The 18,118-nt window shown below is 48.2% G+C and overlaps 1 protein-coding gene across 2 annotated transcripts in view; it reads right to left on the bottom strand.

Moving 5' to 3' along the window:
* The window catches only part of ADAM33 (ADAM metallopeptidase domain 33), a 92,591-nt gene that overhangs the window by 16,311 nt on the left and 58,162 nt on the right, over positions 1-18,118 (bottom strand). For both annotated transcript variants that reach the window (XR_014501816.1, XM_083398283.1), the window contains exons 10-18: positions 17,449-17,533; positions 14,394-14,536; positions 11,628-11,805; positions 10,962-11,051; positions 10,126-10,321; positions 7,140-7,248; positions 5,359-5,563; positions 3,080-3,157; positions 2,412-2,520 (exon numbers count right to left, since the gene is read on the bottom strand). Coding sequence is in view for 1 of the 2 variants with exons in the window: in XM_083398283.1 (XP_083254409.1) it covers positions 2,412-2,520; positions 3,080-3,157; positions 5,359-5,563; positions 7,140-7,248; positions 10,126-10,321; positions 10,962-11,051; positions 11,628-11,805; positions 14,394-14,536; positions 17,449-17,533 (1,193 nt within the window). In the remaining variant the exon portion in view is untranslated. The remainder of the gene's footprint in view (positions 1-2,411; positions 2,521-3,079; positions 3,158-5,358; positions 5,564-7,139; positions 7,249-10,125; positions 10,322-10,961; positions 11,052-11,627; positions 11,806-14,393; positions 14,537-17,448; positions 17,534-18,118) is intronic.

The following is an 18,118-nucleotide window of genomic DNA, read 5'->3' as shown; positions in this document are numbered from 1 at the left end:
CTGATATAATTAATAACTGGAATACAAAAATGGGAGGTGTGAGGAGGTTGAGGAAATAAGTTAATGAAAGATAAGGATAAATATTGGATGTGTTTTTAATTGTTTTAATTGTGCTTTGATGTATTGGGGTTGTTTTTTTTTTGTTTTCTTTTTATGTAATTTTTTATTCTTTTTTTCTCTTTTCTCTTCTTTTTTCTTTTTTGTGCAACCTTTAAACTTATAAATATTATTTTTAAAGAAGAAGAAGAAGAAGAAGAAGAAGATTTCACCCTTTGCCCTCCAGGTGTTTTGGACTGAGCTGGTGGGAGTTGTAGTTCAAAACATCTGGAGAGCCCCCCAGTTGGTAAAGGCTGCTTTAGCAGCATAACACGACATCTAAAACTAGTGGCACCCACCAGCTCAAAATTAAATTTGTTGGTTTCACTTGTCAACTGATTCACAAACTGATATAGCTCATTTGGACCAAATTTTAATAATCTGGCTTTTCCACCCAAAAAAACATTGATCCAGGGGTGTGGGGGTGCGTTTCATTACTGGAAAGAATGCAAAATAACCATTTAATAACCTCTCGTGGTTCGAAGGGTTTTCCTTTTCCCATAAAAACATCAGGACCAGCACGGCCTAATAAAATTAAACAAGGACACCCCGGATTCTCAGGTTCACGCTTAAAGGAGAGGCATGTGGAGAAAAACCTCCACCTTCGGGGCTTTTTGCCCTTACAGAAAACAAGGGGGTTGGAAGTACAGAAGCCCATCGTTTTGCAACAGCATGGGATATATTGAAGCGGCTGATGTTCATTTTTATAAATAGGCCATAAAACACAGCAGAAGTATTTTTAAAAAAAATGTGCTCCATCACTCTAACAGGCAAATTACAATTATAGCCACATTGCACTGGCCAAAATTAAATTACCAATTCCTTCCCTCTCTATAGCCAGGCATCACAAGCTATCGTTATACTATATGTCAATATTTCACTATTTTTTTGTCAAAGAAGATCTCCAAGAAACAGGAACACAGGGCGATGCTTCCCAATGACTGTGGTGTGGCATGAAGAGGAGGGGACTTTCGCAGCCAGAGGGCCAGATTGCCTTCTGGGGAGCCTTCCAGGGGCCAGAAGCAAAGGTAAAAGGAGCAACTCATTTATATTTGGGCTTTGCCAAGTAGGCTGGTTTTCACTCTCAGAGCCCTCCCTATTCTCCATTCAGGCAAGCAAATCATAAAATTGCAGAGTTGGAAGGAACCCTGAGAGTCATCATGCAAGAATCTCAACTAAAGCATCCGAGACAGATGGCCATCGCACCTCTGCTTAAAAACCTTCAAGGAAAGAGAGTCCACAACCTCCGGCACTGTCAAAGTTTTTCCTGATGTTTAATCAGAACCAAATGGGCCTTCTCTGCAGTGGCCCCCTGTCTGTGGAATGCTCTCCGCAGGGAAGTTCGCCGGGCACCTTTATTACACACCTTTAGGCGCCAGGCAAAAACACCCTTTTCTAACCAGGCCTTTGGTTGTCCTAATTGACATCCTAGACCCTTTTAAAATGTGGCTCTTTTTTTGGGGGGTGTTATATGTGTTGTTGTTTTTATTCTGATTATATAAGTTGTGATCTTTTCTGTGAACCATCCTGAGACCTCCGGGTATAGGACGGTATATAAACCTAATAATAATAATAATAATACAGTGGATGCCTGGGTTGTGAATGTGATCCGTGCAGGAAGCATGTTCACAAACCGCAGCGTTCGCAACCCGCAGAGGCGCATCTGCACATGTATAAACACCAACAATTGGGAAACAGTGGCCTGCGAGCGCTCCAGTTGGAGAACAGCCTTTCCCAAAGCTGTCATGGGCTTTGAAGACACTAAAAACATCACAAACTCAGGACGCAAGGGAGGGATGTGCTAAGAGGAAGGCGCGCTTGGCAAACCCTCACCGTGATCAACTTCCGCCCGGAAACCTATATCCCCACTGTGGAAGGACGTGTGGATCCAGAATTGGCCTCCACAGTCACTTACGGACTCATTGTTAAAATGGTGTTTATGGAAGACAATCTTACTCGGCTACAAGGGATCGCCAAAGAAGAGAGCTTTTCCTGATGTTTAGTCAGATTCTCCTTCCTTGCCATTTGAATCCACTTGTTCTCGTCTTAGGAGAGGCATTGACAGATATCCCAGCCAGGAAAACACACTCCAGAAGGGTGCGACTGGGGAGGGTGTGTGTGGCCTGGAAGAGACCTGAGGGCCACGTAAAGAGGACTGGAGGTCCACATGCAGTCCTCGTTGCCTGTGGTTCTCCACCCCTGGGGCTCTCAGTCTCTCTGGCTTCCAGAGCATTGCACCCTTTGGATTTGCAATAGCAGGGAGTGGGAGGGACGACACACACACGCACACGCACACAGCGCCTCCCGGGACTCACTATCGTGTTGCACGGGGCCACTGTCAACGCTGCCTCCCAGACCCGCCTTCTCGCAGAACGGAGGAGCCCACCCTGCGTCACAGTGGCAGTTCCGGTTGCTGTTGCAGACCTGGAAGAGATTTGCGGAGTGAGGCTCAAGCTTGCCAAAGCACTGTTTGCAGGCACACCCCCCCCCCCAAAAAACACCCACCCACCAATATGCACTCAACTTAAAATGAAGAGAGCCTATCAGGCAGGACAAGTCTATGCTGGGTCAAACTTGGCCTTCCAGCTGTTTTGGGACTACAATTCCCATCATCCCTGACCACTGGTCCTGTTAGCTAGGGATGATGGGAGTTGTAGTCCCAAAACAGCTGGAGGGACAAGTTTGGCCATCAGTGGACTAGCATCATGTCCTCACAGCAGTCAAGAAGATTCCTCTGGGAAATCGCCCCTCCGCGCCCGTGTGGTTTCCATAAACTGGTACAGTATTCGAATTCTGCTCAAGGTGCAATTGCGAGCCCTTAATGTTCAGGCAGAATGATCTCCTGACCCAGCCAAAAATGAATAAATGATGCCTTGGAGGGGATGCCTAGTTCCCACTGGTGTATTGTTGTTGTTTTTCTTCAACACCCCTTAGCTAGAGCCCTTTCCCAGAACAGAAGCTAAGACGGCAGCCGGTGACTCACCCCGTGGCCGTGGCATTTCGAGGTGCACTTGTCCAGGTCATAAAAAGAGGCGTTGAGGCAGCGCTGGTCCTTGCACACCTGCAATCAGAACGGCCTCTGAGTCAGACAGGCTTGCAATGCCCCAATAGTTAAACACCGCCATTTCATTTCATTTCATTTTCCAAATTAATATTTACATTCACATAATAACATAATATGTAAAAACAAGATTCGAAAGAATCCCTTGGACTTCCTCGCTCCCTGTTGTGGGTCCTTTTGTTAATCCTTTCCTTTTATATGAATCCAAATTTTTGTATCTCCATTATGTCCGCAGTTCTTCATTACATTACAAGTGTTATTCCAATCCCACTAACAATTTTCACTGTTTACCATGGTTTTTAAGATAAATTATATTTTTAAAATTCCCTATTCCTTATTAAAGTCTTGGTCTTCCTGATCAATTTATTCCCCCCCCCCTCTTTATATCAGTCTTTATTACATATATCAGCTGAAAAAAAACACTTTCATAACTTGGTGGTCCCCCCAATTTAAAAAACAACAACACAAAAAGGAAATATAATAGAACACAGTTCAAGAAACACATGAGGGCAAAGTAATGTGCACTTATAGGTGACTACCAAATTCATATCCACATCCTAAGTTGCCCCATCAGAAAAGGATAGAAGGACCAATGTACAGTGGTACCCCGCAAGACGAATGCCTCGGAAGACGAAAAACCCACAAGACGAAAGGGTTTTTCGTTTTCTGAGGTGCTTCACAAGACGGATTTTTCTAAGGGCCTGCTTCGCTAGACGAAACAGCCCTGCCTCTCGTGTCATGGCGACGGTCACTGCACGCACGCACGCTCGCTTCCCCGCTCCTCCGGCTCCCTCCCACCTTCCGGCCGACCTTCCGGCTGCCTTGCGCCGCTGCCCACCGCCCTCGCGCGCTCCCCTCAGGAGCCGTTGCCGCCAGCAGCCAGTCAGCCGGAGTCGCGCTCCTGAGCCCCGCCGCCCTCCAGCAGCCGCATCGCGCAGTGTCCACAAGGTGCGGGTGAGTCCAAGGACCGGCTGCGGCAGCTGCCCTGCTTCTCCCCACCCCTCCCCGCCGTGGTGCTTCACAAGACGAAAAAACTCGCGGAATGAATTAATTTTGTCTTGCGAGGCACCACTGTATTATGAAGAAAACTCAGGCATTAATTTATGGTTACCAGATTTTTTTCAATGAAACTGGGGACCCCCCCCCCTTTTTTTTTGAATCTGAGTAGCAACAGGAAGTCAGTAGTGGGGATGGTGAGGCAAAAGACCCTGGTGCCAAGCAAACATGCATATTGTATAAAGGTGCAAAGGCCTTCTTTCACACCCTGTGAAACATAAATGCTCTGAGGTTTTTTTAAGAAAATGGACAACGGCTGCCCACCCACAACTCCCAAGCCTCCCCCGATCAGTTAAAACAAAGGGGGCAGGAGATCTGTACCGCCAGGCATCCCCGGATCCCCTTTGGCAGTGGCGGTGGCAGCAGCAGGCAGCAGCCCGGAGCCAGCCTGGTAGCGCAGTTGGCTCTTGCTGGCTTCAGGAGCTGCTTGCTGCCGTGGCGCCTGCCATTTTGCCTTGCCGGAAGTTCCAGCAAGGAAAAATGGTGGGCGCCACGGCAACAGGCAGCAGGCAGCTCCTGAAGCCAGCCAGAGCCAACTGCGCTACCAGGCTAGCTCCGGGCTGCTGAGGCTGCCGCTTCTTAGATTGTGGGTGGACATATCAGACAACACAGTGATTCTTCAGACAGCTCTTGTTTATTCACAGGCCAGAACAGAACTGACGGGTTCAGCCAGCCTGCTTATATAGAGCTCCACTAGAACGCAACAGTAACAACTTTCTGTAACTATCCAATCACTGAACGTCACTTTCCTTATTTGCATATGTGGACCTGAGTAAAAACTATCTACAGTATCTCCCCTGCTGGCCCAGGGTGAGAACTTCAGTACACAACACCACTGCCACGTCCCGGGGACAGATTTGCAAATCTGGGGACATTCCGGGGACGGAATTTGTCCAGGGACTGATTTGCAAATCCAGGGACTGTCCCTGTGAACCGGGGACATCTGGTAACCCTGATTTAATTTAATTTAATTATTTAGACCCCACCCATCTGACTGGGTTGCCCCAGCCACTCTGGGCGGCTTCCAACACATTAAAAAACCATAACAAAACATCAGACTTTACGCAGCGGGCTTTTGATATTGTGTTATAAAGCGCACCCTCTGGGTTTGGGTGTCTCTGCTGTTTCTCCCGGGAAACCCTCACCATTCCATCTCCGCACTTGGTCCCCGTCATCACCAGCCCCGGGTCGGACATGTCTCCCTCGTCATCCTTGGTGGCGTAAACCAGCGCCCCCCGACACTTGATCTCCTGCCCGTTAAAGCGGATGGTGGTGTCCATGGAAACAGTGTTGGTCCCTTTGGGCTTGGCAGCCGAGCTCTGGCACTGGATCTTCCCGCACTTGGCATCTCTAGAAGGAACGAGAACATCGGAGCTGGGAGAGGACCTGAAGGCTAGCCAATAATAATAATAATAATAATAATAATAATAATTTATTATTTATACCCAGATAATCTGGCTGGGCTTCCCCAGCCACTCTGGGCAGCTTCCAACAAAACATTAAAATACAGTGGTACCTCGGGTTAAGAACTTAATTCGTTCTGGAGGTCCATTCTTAACCTGAAACTGTTCTTAACCTGAAGCACTACTTTAGCTAATGGGGGCTCCTGCGGCCGCCACACGATTTCTGTTCTCATCCTGAAGCAAAGTTACTATTTCCGGGTTAGCGGAGTCTGTAACCTGAAGGGTATGTAACCCGAGGTACCACTGTACAACAATTCATCAGATAGTAAAAGCTTCCCTAAACTGGGCTGCCTTCACATGTCTTCTAAAAGTCAGATAGTTGTTAATTTCTTTGACATCTGATGGGAGGGCGTTCCACAGGGCGGGCGCCACTACCGAGAAGGCCCTCTGCCTCAGTGTCCGGGCAGAACGAAGTAGGTGGAGACACGCCTTTGGGTATACTGGGCTGAGGCTGTTTAGGGCTTTCAAGGTCAGCACCAACACTTTGAATTGTGCTCGGAAACATACTGGGAGCCAATGTAGATCTTTCAGGACCAGTGTTATGTGGTCTCGGCGGCCGCCCCCAGTCACCAGTCTAGCTGCTGCATTCCAGATTAGTTGTAGTTTCTGAGTCATCTTCAAAGGTAGCCCCACGTAAAGCGCATTGCAGTAGTCTAAGCGGGAAATAACTAGAGCATGCATCACTCTGGCCAGACAGTCTGCGGGCAGGGAGGGTCTCATCCTGCGTACCAGATGGAGCTGGGAGACAGCTGCCCTGGACACAGAATTGACCTGCACCTCCATGGATAGCTGTGAGTCCAAAATGACTCCCAGGCTGCGCACCTGATCCTTCAGGGGCACAGTTACCCCATTCAGGAAGTAAGAAGCTAAGAGCAGAGTTGCTGGATCAGGCCAAGGGACCTAGCCAGCTGAGCAATAGACAGAGCCAGACAGAGTAGGGCATGTGGTGGTCCTGTGGCCCCCTTAACATAAATCCTGGCTACATCCATGGTCACGCCATCCCCTTGATTGTATAAACTGCCCTTGTAACTTCATCTGAAGTGTGGGGTACAGCTATTTTGGCTTAGATTAGATCAGGGATAGCCAAATTAGCTCCTTCCAGGCGAGCTTGGACTCCAGTTCCCATCAGCTCCATCCAAAATGGCCAGTGCTCAGGGATGATGACAGAAGTTGCTGTTCAACAACATCTGGGATGATGATAGAAGTTGCTGTTCTGGCTTCTTCTGGGATTAGACGGACAGGTGTGGGATGCTGAGAACTGCCCTTTCCACAGGGATTTAGGGTAGCATCTAGGGTGGCCAATCTTGACGTTGCTGGACCACAATCCCATCATCCCTGATTGTGGGCCATGTTGGGTGGTTTTAAGGAAGACCAACAAGATCTGCAGGTCCCCAGAGTTCAGCTTTGGTCAACTAGACAAGCCCAGAGCCTGCATATCGCGGTGCCTCCAGACCAGCACTCACCTCCACGCACACTTGACGTAGTTGCCGTGGCGGTCCTTGCCGCAGTTGCCGTACATGTCGCCCGCCCGGTTGACGTCCCGGAAGCAAGCATCGGGAGCCGGCCAGGCACCTGTAGGTGGAAGCAGAGTTGAGGTGAGCTCAAGGAGATGGGGCCACCTAAAGGCACAGCTCTCTATTTGCAAGCAACTCCCACAACCAGGTGCCCGGAACGTACAAAGACAAGGAAAGTTTATTACCATTCACTTTTTGTTCAGTATTTAGAGAGAGGCTTTGGAACCCAGCCTCTTGGATAATGGCGTGGTCCCAAGTGACTTTCCCATTTCCTCATTCATCATCAACATCATCTACATGCCCTCTGTCTTTGAGCTCTTTGCTCTCCTACTTTCAAGGCCCGCCGGGTTCTGGGAGAGGGTGTGTGTGTCTGGAATGCTTTCTAATTTATTTATTTATTATACTTTTCAAATATATGCATTTCACCGATTCTGCAATCATTTTGACATTTCAAATCTTGACTTCCTTCCCCCTTTCTGCAGTTTCTTAAATTTATTGAATATCTTCTGCATATCCAGATTCACTTAACTTACTCGTTTGGTTTTTTTAAAAAAAAAAAATTATTGCTCAATTTCCACATAACAAATTATCAAACCCTGTAATCACATATATTATTTTTTTCTCACAAAGCCAGCATGACAACACCCAAACTGCAACCCCCAAACTCTCCAGAAGATGGTGCTTGTTCCTTAGCTAAAATAAAATATGTGGACGGTCAGTTCCAACCAAAATGCACAATCTGGTGCCCACAAATACTGTGGTGTGTTCAAGATGTTGTTGAAGTGCTGAACTACTCGGAAGGTGCTTAGCTGAAAGACTAACCGCTGCAGTATAATCTGCAAAATCACTTAAGATTACTATCGGGGGGGATTCTGCTCCTTGCACCACAAGCTGTGGAATAGGTGTCTATCTGTATAATGTGCATATGTTATACAGTGGTACCTTTGGTTGTGAACGGGATCTGTTCCGGAGGCCTGTTCGCAACATGAAAAGCGCGCAACCTGAAGTGCCGTATCTGTGCAGGTGCGCAGCACGATTTGGTGCTTGTGCGCATGCGCGAAGCAAGATTTAGCACTTCTGCGCATTTGCAAGTGGCAAAACCCGGAAGTAACCCTTTACAGTACTTCCGGGACGCAACCTGAAAAAACGTAACATGAAGCAAATGTAACATGAGGTATGACTGCACACATAATAATATCTGTTGTTGGCACCCATATGTCTCAAGAAGCAATGGAGTGCGCCTCTGAGGGTGACGTCAAACTGCTGTGTTAGCAGTGCCAAAGTGACCTCTCTGGGGAACAAGCATGGGTAGTAAAAAGGTAAAGGTAAAGGAGCCCTGGACAATTAAGTCCAGTCAAAGGCAACTATGGGGTTGCGGCACTTTTGTCCACAGACAGCTTTCTGGGTCATGTGGACAGCAGGACTAAACCACTTCTGCTGCAACGGAACACCGTGATGGAAACCAGAGTGCACAGAAACGCCGTTTACCTTCCCGCCGCAGTGGTACCTATTTATCTACTTGCACTTTGGCGTGCTTTCGAACTGCTAGGTTGGCAGGAGCTGGGACAGAGCAACGGGAGCTCACCCCGTCGTGGGGATTCGAACCACCGACCTTCTGATCGGCAAGTCCTAGGCTCTGTGGTTTAACCCACAGCACCACCGGTGTCCCAAGAGCAAGCCTGGGAAGTATGGCCCAAAGGAAAGTAGAGAAGGCAATTGGCACAGGAGATATACAAGGCGCCATCCAACTGTCTTAGGGACAGAGTGGATTTGTTTAGAGTTTGCTCCTTACTTTTTCTTCTTCTGAAGATATCCCGCAAATTTAGGGCCAGAGCTTTCCTTCTCCTAGATAGGCTTCCTTCCCAGGTATATGAGCCCCACCTGGGAATCATTTCCTCCTACATCACGTGCAGAAATGCCTTCTTGACTATTGGCCCCACTCTTGGTCTCATCCGCTCAACGTGCCAGAGCCTGTCTTTGCATGCAAGGTTCCTAATTCAAAAGGGTTTGCAACCCAATGGCTCCCCTCACCTGGTTTAACCGGCCAGTCGAAGCCATTCCCAGAGTGTGGCCCCTATTGCATGCTGACAGCTTCTAGAAGCCACAAGTGAGAGCTGAGTGCAGGGTGGGGACCAAAGGTGGACAAACTACCCCAGAGGTAGCGTGATATGCCCCCGACCAGAGGTACTACCCCTCCCTTAACATCCCTGAAGGAGCATCTCTACCCCCATCGTTCAGCCAGGACCCTGAGGTCCAGCTCCGAGAGCCTTGTGGCTCCCTGTGAGAAGAAAGTTTCAGGGAACCAGGCAGAGGGCCTTCTCAGTAGTGGCTCCCGCACTGTGGAATGCCCTCCCACCAGATGTCAATGAAATAAACAGCTATCTGACTTTTGGAAGACATCTGAAGGCAGCTCTGTTTAGGGAAGTTTAGGGAAGTGAACATGATTTGAGTTTCTACTGAATTGAGGCTGCATTTTAATGTTGTATTTTAATCTTGTTTTTAAGTTCTGTTTTAATCAATTGTTTTTATACCTGGTGTTAGCTGCCCTTAGTCTTGGCTGGGGGGGGTGTATAAATAAAATGTATTATTATTATTGTTGTTGTTGTTGTTGTTTGATGTTTTATAGTGTGTTTTTATATTTCATTGGGAGCCTCCCAGAGTGGCTGGGGAAACCCAGCCAGATGGGTGGGGTATAAATTATTATTATTATTATTATTATTATTACCCGTGCATTTAAAAAAGAGATCATTGTATCTGTAGCAGAACTGGGGTTTATTTTATAAATAATAATAATCTTGCTTCTCAAGATCAAGGAGGGCATTAGAAAAGGAATCTGTGCCGGTGAGCCTGGCATCACGACTCTCAGAAGACTCCACCCCTGTGTAGAAAAGGTGCAGAGAGGGAAGGCTATGTATGGGGCAGGGGAGGCGCTCACCTGGACCCCACAGCTGGATGCATTGTTGTTCGTGGGTCAAGCACATGCCGTTGTTGCAGTAAGCCTCCCCGTAGGAGCACATTGAGCCATCTAGGAGGTAGACGTTGCTGGGGCAATAAGGGGAAGCCCCTGTGCAGTATTCAGGCAGGTCGCAGGATCCGGCTGGCTCTCGGCACATGGTCCCAGCTGTCTTGAGCTACAGAACAGATGAAGACAAGAGAGAGAGTTATTGGGCGGTTAAGCTGGATGGCTTTTAAGTTGACGTATTTAGCATCCAAATCTGGTGCCAATTTATTTTTATTTTTTAAGGACCCCTGGATGGTTAAGTCCAGTCAAAGGCGACTATGGGGTTGCAACGCTCATCTCACTTTCAGGCCAAGGGAGCTGGCATTTGCCCACAGACAGCTTCCGGGTTCTGTGGCCAGTATGACTAAACCACTTCTGGTGCAACGGGACACCGTGATGGAAAACCAGAGCGCATGAAAATGCCATTTACCTTCCCGCTGCAGCGGTACCCATTTATCTACTTGCACTGGTGTGCTTTTGAACTGCTACATTAGCAGGAGCTGGGACAGAGCAACGGGAGCTCATCCCGTCGCGAGGATTCGAACCGTCAGCCTTCTGATCGGCAAGCACAAGAGGCTCAGTGGTTTAGACCACAGTGCCGCCCAGTTGAAAAGCAATGGGTTGTGTTGTGGTTTTTCTACAGCTGTGTTTCTTTCTTTCTTCTCTCTCTCCCCTCGTTAGCCTGATAAAGAATCGCAGAATTGGGGAGTTGGAAGGGACCCCATCTGGTCCTGGAAATGGGGGAATCACAGCGAGATGGTTTGGAATACCTTGCAGCCTTCGCAGCAGTCGCCGTGCGCACACTCGCTCCCGGCTTTCAGGGTGCAGTTTTGCGGGTTGCAGCAAGGGTTTGTGCATTCCTGGAAAGAGAGAGGGAAAAGAATGATCACCGCGATGATCGCCTGGAATAGCCCTCTTAAAGCTGAGGCTCTCCGAGGGTGTGGCATGCCACACAGTTGTGGCAGCAGAGGGTGGCAAGCTTGAAGGGAAAATTCAAGGACAATCAAAGGAACATTTAAAGCCCTAAACAGCCTCGGTCCAGTATATCTGAAGGAGCGTCTCCACCCCCATCGTTCTGCCCAGACACTGAGGTCCAGCGCCGAGGGCCTTCTGGTGGTTCCCTTGCTGCGAGAAGCCAAGTTACAGGGAACCAGCCAGAGGGCCTTCTCGGTGGTGGCACCCGCCCTGTGGAACGCCCTCCCACCAGATGTCAAAGAGAACAACAACTACCAGACTTTTAGAAGACACCTGAAGGCAGCCCTGTTTAGGGAAGCTTTTAATGTTTGATGTTTTATTGTATTTTAATATTCTGTTGGAAGCTGCCCAGAGTGGCTGGGGAAACCCAGCCAGATGGGTGGGGTATAAATAACAAATTATTATTATTATTTGGCCCCAGCACCTCTCAGTACAGAAATTCTGATGCCGCAAAGACATACCTCCACCTCCCCGCAGTCGCATTCCTCGCCATCCTCCAGGAATCCGTTGCCGCATTTCTTGCCCACCACCAGGTCCTTGGTGTCGGGCATGTTGAAAAGACACATGCCACCCCCTCGACTGAAGTAGCTCTCCAGTTGCTTCCGGCTGCAGGAGCTGAAGACTTTCGGAAAGGGGTGGCTGCAGAGACACAGGCAAAGAGGGGCGGCTGTCAATATTGATTAATTGAATTTCCATACAGTGGTGCCTCGCAAGACGAAAAGAATCCGTTCCGCGAGTCTCTTCGTCTTGCGGTTTTTTTCGTCTTGCGAAGCAAGCCCATTAGCGGATTAGCGCTATTAGCGGTTTAGCGGCTATTAGCGGCTATTAAAGGCTTAAGGGATTAGTGGATTAGCTGCTAAAAGGCTATTAGCGGCTTAGATCAGCTGATAAGCGGCTTAGCGAACAGCTGTTAAGCGGTTTAGGGGCTTGGGAAAAAGGCTGGGAGGGGGGGGAAAAAACCCTGGAATCGCAAGGCATTTTCGTCTTGCGAAGCAAGCCCATAGCAAATTTGTCCTGCGAAGCACCTCCAAAACAGAAAACCCTTTCGTCTAGCGGGTTTTCCGTCTTGCGAGGCATTCATCTTGCGGGGCACCACTGTACTGCCTTTCTTCTATAGATCTCAGGAAGGTTCACAACTTAAAAACACAAGATGAAAACAAATCATCATCATCATCATCATCATCAGAGGAGCGCTTTAGGCGTAACGGACTTTCAGATTGCAAAAAGCTGGCATCATTGGATCAAGTTCATGCATTTTGTTGAATTAGTTAAACTGTGCAGTTTTAACTGTGCCGTAAATTGCCACTGTTTTATTGTGTTATTAATTTCCGTGGTGGGATGTGCAAACTATATATATTGTTTGTTTTATTTTAAATTGGTTAAAGATTGGAAATTCCTCATAGATTTTTTTGCATGAGAAAGAAAAAGAAATAATGATATCTGGATTTGAGAATTGACGATAATGTTTGTTTACAGAAAGTGGCTTTGTTGGGTGTTAGATTTGATTGGACAAAGTGAATAGTTTTTTTTAAAGCAGACACGTAAAGAATCGAAAGTTCTTTATTTTCTGAATCTGATTTTTCGATCTTTCTCTTTTCACCTCTTTCTACTCTATTTATCTCCCTCAACCCTTTTTTGTGTTTTTATTGTATCTAGAGAAAAGTCTTGGTTTGGTTTTCTTAAAAACAGGGTGGAGATGTTAAGTTTTTGTCTCTAAAAACCTTAATAAAATTTTAAAAAATGAATAATGTTTTTAATAAGATAGGGTGGGCACAGGGGATGAGTCTGTGGAACCAGAAAGTTTGGGACCCACTGCTCTAACCACTACACCCCACTGCCTCTCCCTCAGTCTCCTGGGATGACGCTCTACCACAGAGCCAGGGCTTCTGCCAAATGTGTGGCTTGTGCGTGAAGAAGCCTTGTCCCACTGCACCCATCCAGCCCAGAACCCTCTCTCCAAAACTGACCTCCTCCGTGTGATTTATTTTGGTGCCCTGAACCGCCTTGAAATCTGAGCCCCGTGGCCTCCTTGACATTTCTCCTTCCCCCTCGACAACGGCTCTTTTGTGTGACAGCCGATCCCGCCGCCAACGTCGGCGGCACGGACACAAGCGCTGGGGCCCCCAAACCATCCGTGTCTTTAAGTCTATAAACAGCCTCGTGCCGGGCGCTTTCCGGAGAGGAGAAAGGCTTCACTGTTCCGTGCCTCCCCTCTCAACACATCCGACAGACACGGAACAAGACCCTTCTTTCCCAACATGTGGCTTGCTTCCGAAAGACAACTGCACTCGATTCGCCCCCCCCCCTTCTCTCGCCATTGTACATCTGTCTCCATTTCTGCATCCTTGCTGGCTGCAAGAAAACCGGATTTAATTTCTGGGGCTGGTAGTGCCATGCCCCTGGCTCCTGGGGTTCTGGATGGCAGCAGGGAAAATAAAGAAAGGGAAACACAGTTCCCAGGGTGGGTTAACAATCAATCCCTCTCCATAGGAAACTCTGGGAATTGTAGCTCTGAGAGGGGAATAGGGGCGGTCTCCTAACAACTCTCAGCACTCTTAACAAATTACAGCTTCCAGTGGGGCAGAAGCAATGACTGTTTAAAGTGGGCATCTAATTAAAAGATGCCTGCTTCTTGGCAGAAAAGCAATGGCAAACCTAGACAGCATCTTAAAAAGCAGAGACATCACCTTGCCAACAAAGGTCCGTATAGTTAAAGATATGGTTTTCCCAGTAGTGATGTATGGAAGTGAGAGCGGGACCATAAAGAAGGCTGATCGCCAAATAATTGATGCTTTTGAATTATGGTGCTGGAGAAGACTCTTGAGAGTCCCATGGACTGCAAGAAGATCAAACTGATCCATTCTGAAGGAAATCAGCCCTGAGTGCTCACTGGAAGGACAGATCGTGAAGCTGAGGCTCCAATCCTTTGGCCACCTCATGAGAAAAGAAGACTCCCTGGAAAAGACCCTGATGTTGGGAAAGATGGAGGGCACAAGGAGAAGGGGACAGCAGAGGACGAGATGGTGGGACAGTGTTCTTGAAGCTACCAGCATGAGTTTGAGCAAACTGCGGGAGGCAGTGGAAGACAGGAGTGCCTGGCGTGCTCTGGTCCTTGGGTCACGAAGAGTCGGACACGACTAAACGACTAAGCAACAACAACACTGCCCAGTGTGTCACTGAGGCTTTGACAAGCTCGTCTTTGGTTTCCCTGCCCCAAACCTTCTTACCCGGTAGCAGCAGCCATGACGCAGCCACCCTGGGACGCCGTGGCCTCAACGCAGCATCCCTCAGGGTCGTGGCTCATGCCGAAGTTGTGGCCGATTTCGTGGGCCATGGTGGCGGCCGCTCCAATGGGCAGCTCTGAATGGTCCTGGGACAGTGGATTGTGGTCATTATTTTCATTATCATCATCGCCTAATTCATAGAATCATAGAATAGAATCATAGAGCTGGAAAGGACCACAAGGGCCATCGAGTCCAACCCCCTGCCAAGCAGGAAACACCATCAGAGCACTCCTGACATATGGTTGTCAAGCCTCTGCTTAAAGACCTCCAAAGAAGGAGACTCCACCACACTCCTTGGCAGCAAATTCCACTGTCAAACAGCTCTTACTGTCAGGAAGTTCTTCCTAATGTTTAGGTGGAATCTTCTTTCTTGTAGTTTGGATCCATTGCTCCGTGTCCGCTTCTCTGGAGCAGCAGAAAACAACCTTTCTCCCTCCTCTGTGTGACATCCTTTTATATATTTGAACATGGCTATCATATCACCCCTTAACCTCCTCTTCTCCAAGCTAAACATGCCCAGCTCCCTTAGCCGTTCCTCATAAGGCATCGTTTCCAGGCCTTTGACCATTTTGGTTGCCCTCCTCTGGACACATTCCAGCTTCTCAGTGTCCTTCTTGAACTGTGGTGCCCAGAACTGGACACAGTACTCCAGGTGAGGTCTGACCAGAGCAGAATACAGTGGCACTATTACTTCCCTTGATCTAGATGCTATACTCCTATTGATGCAGCCCAGAATTGCATTGGCTTTTTTAGCTGCCGCGTCACACTGTTGGCTCATGTCAAGTTTGTGGTCAACCAAGACTCCTAGATCCTTTTCACATGTACTGCTCTCAAGCCAGGTGTCACCCATCTTGTATTTGTGCCTCTCATTTTTTTTGCCCAAGTGCAATACTTTACATTTCTCCCTGTTAAAGTTCATCTTGTTTGTTTTGGCCCAGTTCTCTAATCTGTCAAGGTTGTTTTGAAGTGTGATCCTGTCCTCTGCCAGGAGGTCCCAGGGCTGCGACAATTCAATCAAAACTAAAACAGGTTACAATCCCAGTAATTTTTTGGTGGGGTCCCTGAAAACACACAGCGAGGGGAAAGAAGTAGGTCTTCAGCAGGGCTGGATTTAGGTTTGATGAGGCCCTAAGCTACTGAAGGTAATGGGGCCCTTTATATGTCCAGCTGTCCTTTGCCATGAAACCAGTCCATGCAGAATGTAGGCACCCTATATATAGAAATAAGCAAACTAGTGATATCTTAGGGAGCAGGCTAGCAGGCGGGGCCCATTACAGTCATATCTTTGGTTACAGATGCTTCAGGTTGCATTTTTTCGGATTACGGACGTGCCAAAACCCAGGAGTACAGGAAGGGGTTACCTCCGGGTTTCGGCAGCCGCACATGCGCAGAAGCACTAAATCGTGCTTTGCGCATGCACAGAAAGGCCGAATCGCAACCCGCGCGTGCGCAGACGCGGCGCTGCGGGTTGCGAATGTGCCTCCCACACGGATCACGTTCACAACCTGAGCGTCCACTGTTCTTGCATAATAGGAGCCTACACAACACAAAACACTGTTGCTGTATGTGGGTTTCAGTTTGTTTTTTATCTTATATTTTGGAGATGTACATCCAGGTTTTATTTCCTTTAAAAAACTTTGGGGGGCCAAGAGAGTGGGGCCCTAAGCTATAGCTTGTTTAACTTATACGTAAATCTGGCACTGGTCTTCAGCATTTGCCAGAAGCTGTACAGCGAAGGAGCAGGGGGGACGGGACACATCATGCAAGGGGAACCTCTTCAGGCTAAAGGAGAGGAGAACATCATAGAATCATAGATTGGGCCCCCAAAGGTCATCCAGTCCACCCCCTTGAAATGCAAGCAAAACAGGGCCACATTTCAGGGGCTCAGGTTTGGCCGCAAAACCCCTTTTAGACAAACCGAACCAAATCTACCCTGTCCCTGCCCCTAAAACCCAACAATGCTTGTCGATACGTTCAGCGGACTCTCCTCCATTGGCGGTTTTTAAGCAGATGCTGGATGGGTTCTTTAGCTTTGATTCTCACATCGAAGGGGGTTGGACTAGATGACCTTTGCAGTTCCCTTCCAACCCTACAATTCAAAGATTCTCCAATATCTGGGGCCTTTTCCCTGCAGATATGGGATGGGAACCCCAAAGACACTGAGACCGGCGGCTAACCAAGGTTGCACCCGGCAGAACCCGACTCTTCCTTCCCCCAAGGCGAAGTGCCTCTTGCTCCCATGAACAAAGAGGAACAAAGAGGATAATTTTGCGAAGTCGAAGGAGATGCTGTGGAGAAGCTTTCACCAACCAGATTGCCATCCTGTCGCTTGAAACTACAACTCCTGATATATACTCGGAGTTGAGAGTGGATTTCATGCTCTTTATTCAGCTCATAGTGGTGAGGAGGAATGGAAGTTCCCCCAGAATGTCTGCCTTATATACATTATTTACACAATGGGCTGCACGTGATTGGCTAATTACGGGATTCTCCTGTAGGCCAATTGGGTTGCAGATTCACTTCCACCTGGAGCTGGATTGGGTGGCTCCTATGGACCAATCGGACTGCTGCATTCTGGATCCTGTTGTTCTAGGACCAATCAGACTGCTGCATTCTGGATCCTATTGTTCTAGGACCAATCAGACTGCTGCATTCTGAATCCTATTGTTCTAGGACCAATCAGACTGCTGCATTCTGGATCCTATTGTTCTAGGGCCAATCAGACTGCTGCATTTTGGATCCTATTGTTCTAGGACCAATCAGACTGCTGCATTCTGGATCCTATTGTTCTAGGACCAATCAGACTGCTGCATTCTGGATCCTATTGTTCTAGGGCCAATCAGACTGCTGCATTTTGGATCCTATTTTACTCAGTACATAACAACTCCCATCAGCCCCAGCCAGCTGATGGAAGTTGCAGTCGAAAACAGCAACCAGGTTCCGGAAGGTAGCTCTAGATAGCAAGAGGAGGATCGAGGAGCCGCGATCTTGTCCTTACCATGCTCACCCCACCGGAGTTTTCCGCACTGCACATGCCCTCCAGCGGCGCCATCCCAATGGTCGTCCCGACAAAGGTCATCCCGCTGTGGAGACAGGAAAGGGAAGGGGAGAAACAGAGGGAAGAGACCTGGGGTCGATTTTTTAGGTTTCTTGCAACATGCAGTCAGTAGCAGTGGTTACATAACTTTCTGACCACTGCTCCATAGCTATTGTTGTTATACAATTCCATTCACCATATAGATGGAGTATGTACTTTTGATTTTATATTGAATTGGCATTATAGTTCATGCGTAGAAAGGTAAAGGTAAAGGGACCCCTGACCATTAGGTCCAGTCATTGCTCACTCCCACCACGGCGTTTCCATGCACTCTGGCTTCTGTCATGGTGTCCCGTTGTGACGGAAGTGGCATAGTCCTGCTGGCCACATGACCCGGAAAGCTGTCTGTGGACAAACACCGGCTCCCTCGGCCTGAAAGCAAGATGAGCTCTGCAACCCCATAGTCGCCTTTGACTGGATTTAACCATCCAGGGCTCCTTTACCTTTACCTTTACCTAACCTTACCTCTTCCACTTTAAATGTCAGTATTCCCTGGGAAGGTATGGTTTGAATCTGTGGGGAGGGTGTGCCTCTGAGCCCATTTGCCACCTCAGTGAATACTGGGAACTGT

The sequence above is a fragment of the Podarcis tiliguerta genome, assembly GCF_965153285.1.
Source record: "Podarcis tiliguerta genome assembly, chromosome: 9".
Taxonomy (NCBI): domain Eukaryota; kingdom Metazoa; phylum Chordata; class Lepidosauria; order Squamata; family Lacertidae; genus Podarcis; species Podarcis tiliguerta.
This window is presented reverse-complemented; position numbering and strand designations above follow the sequence as displayed.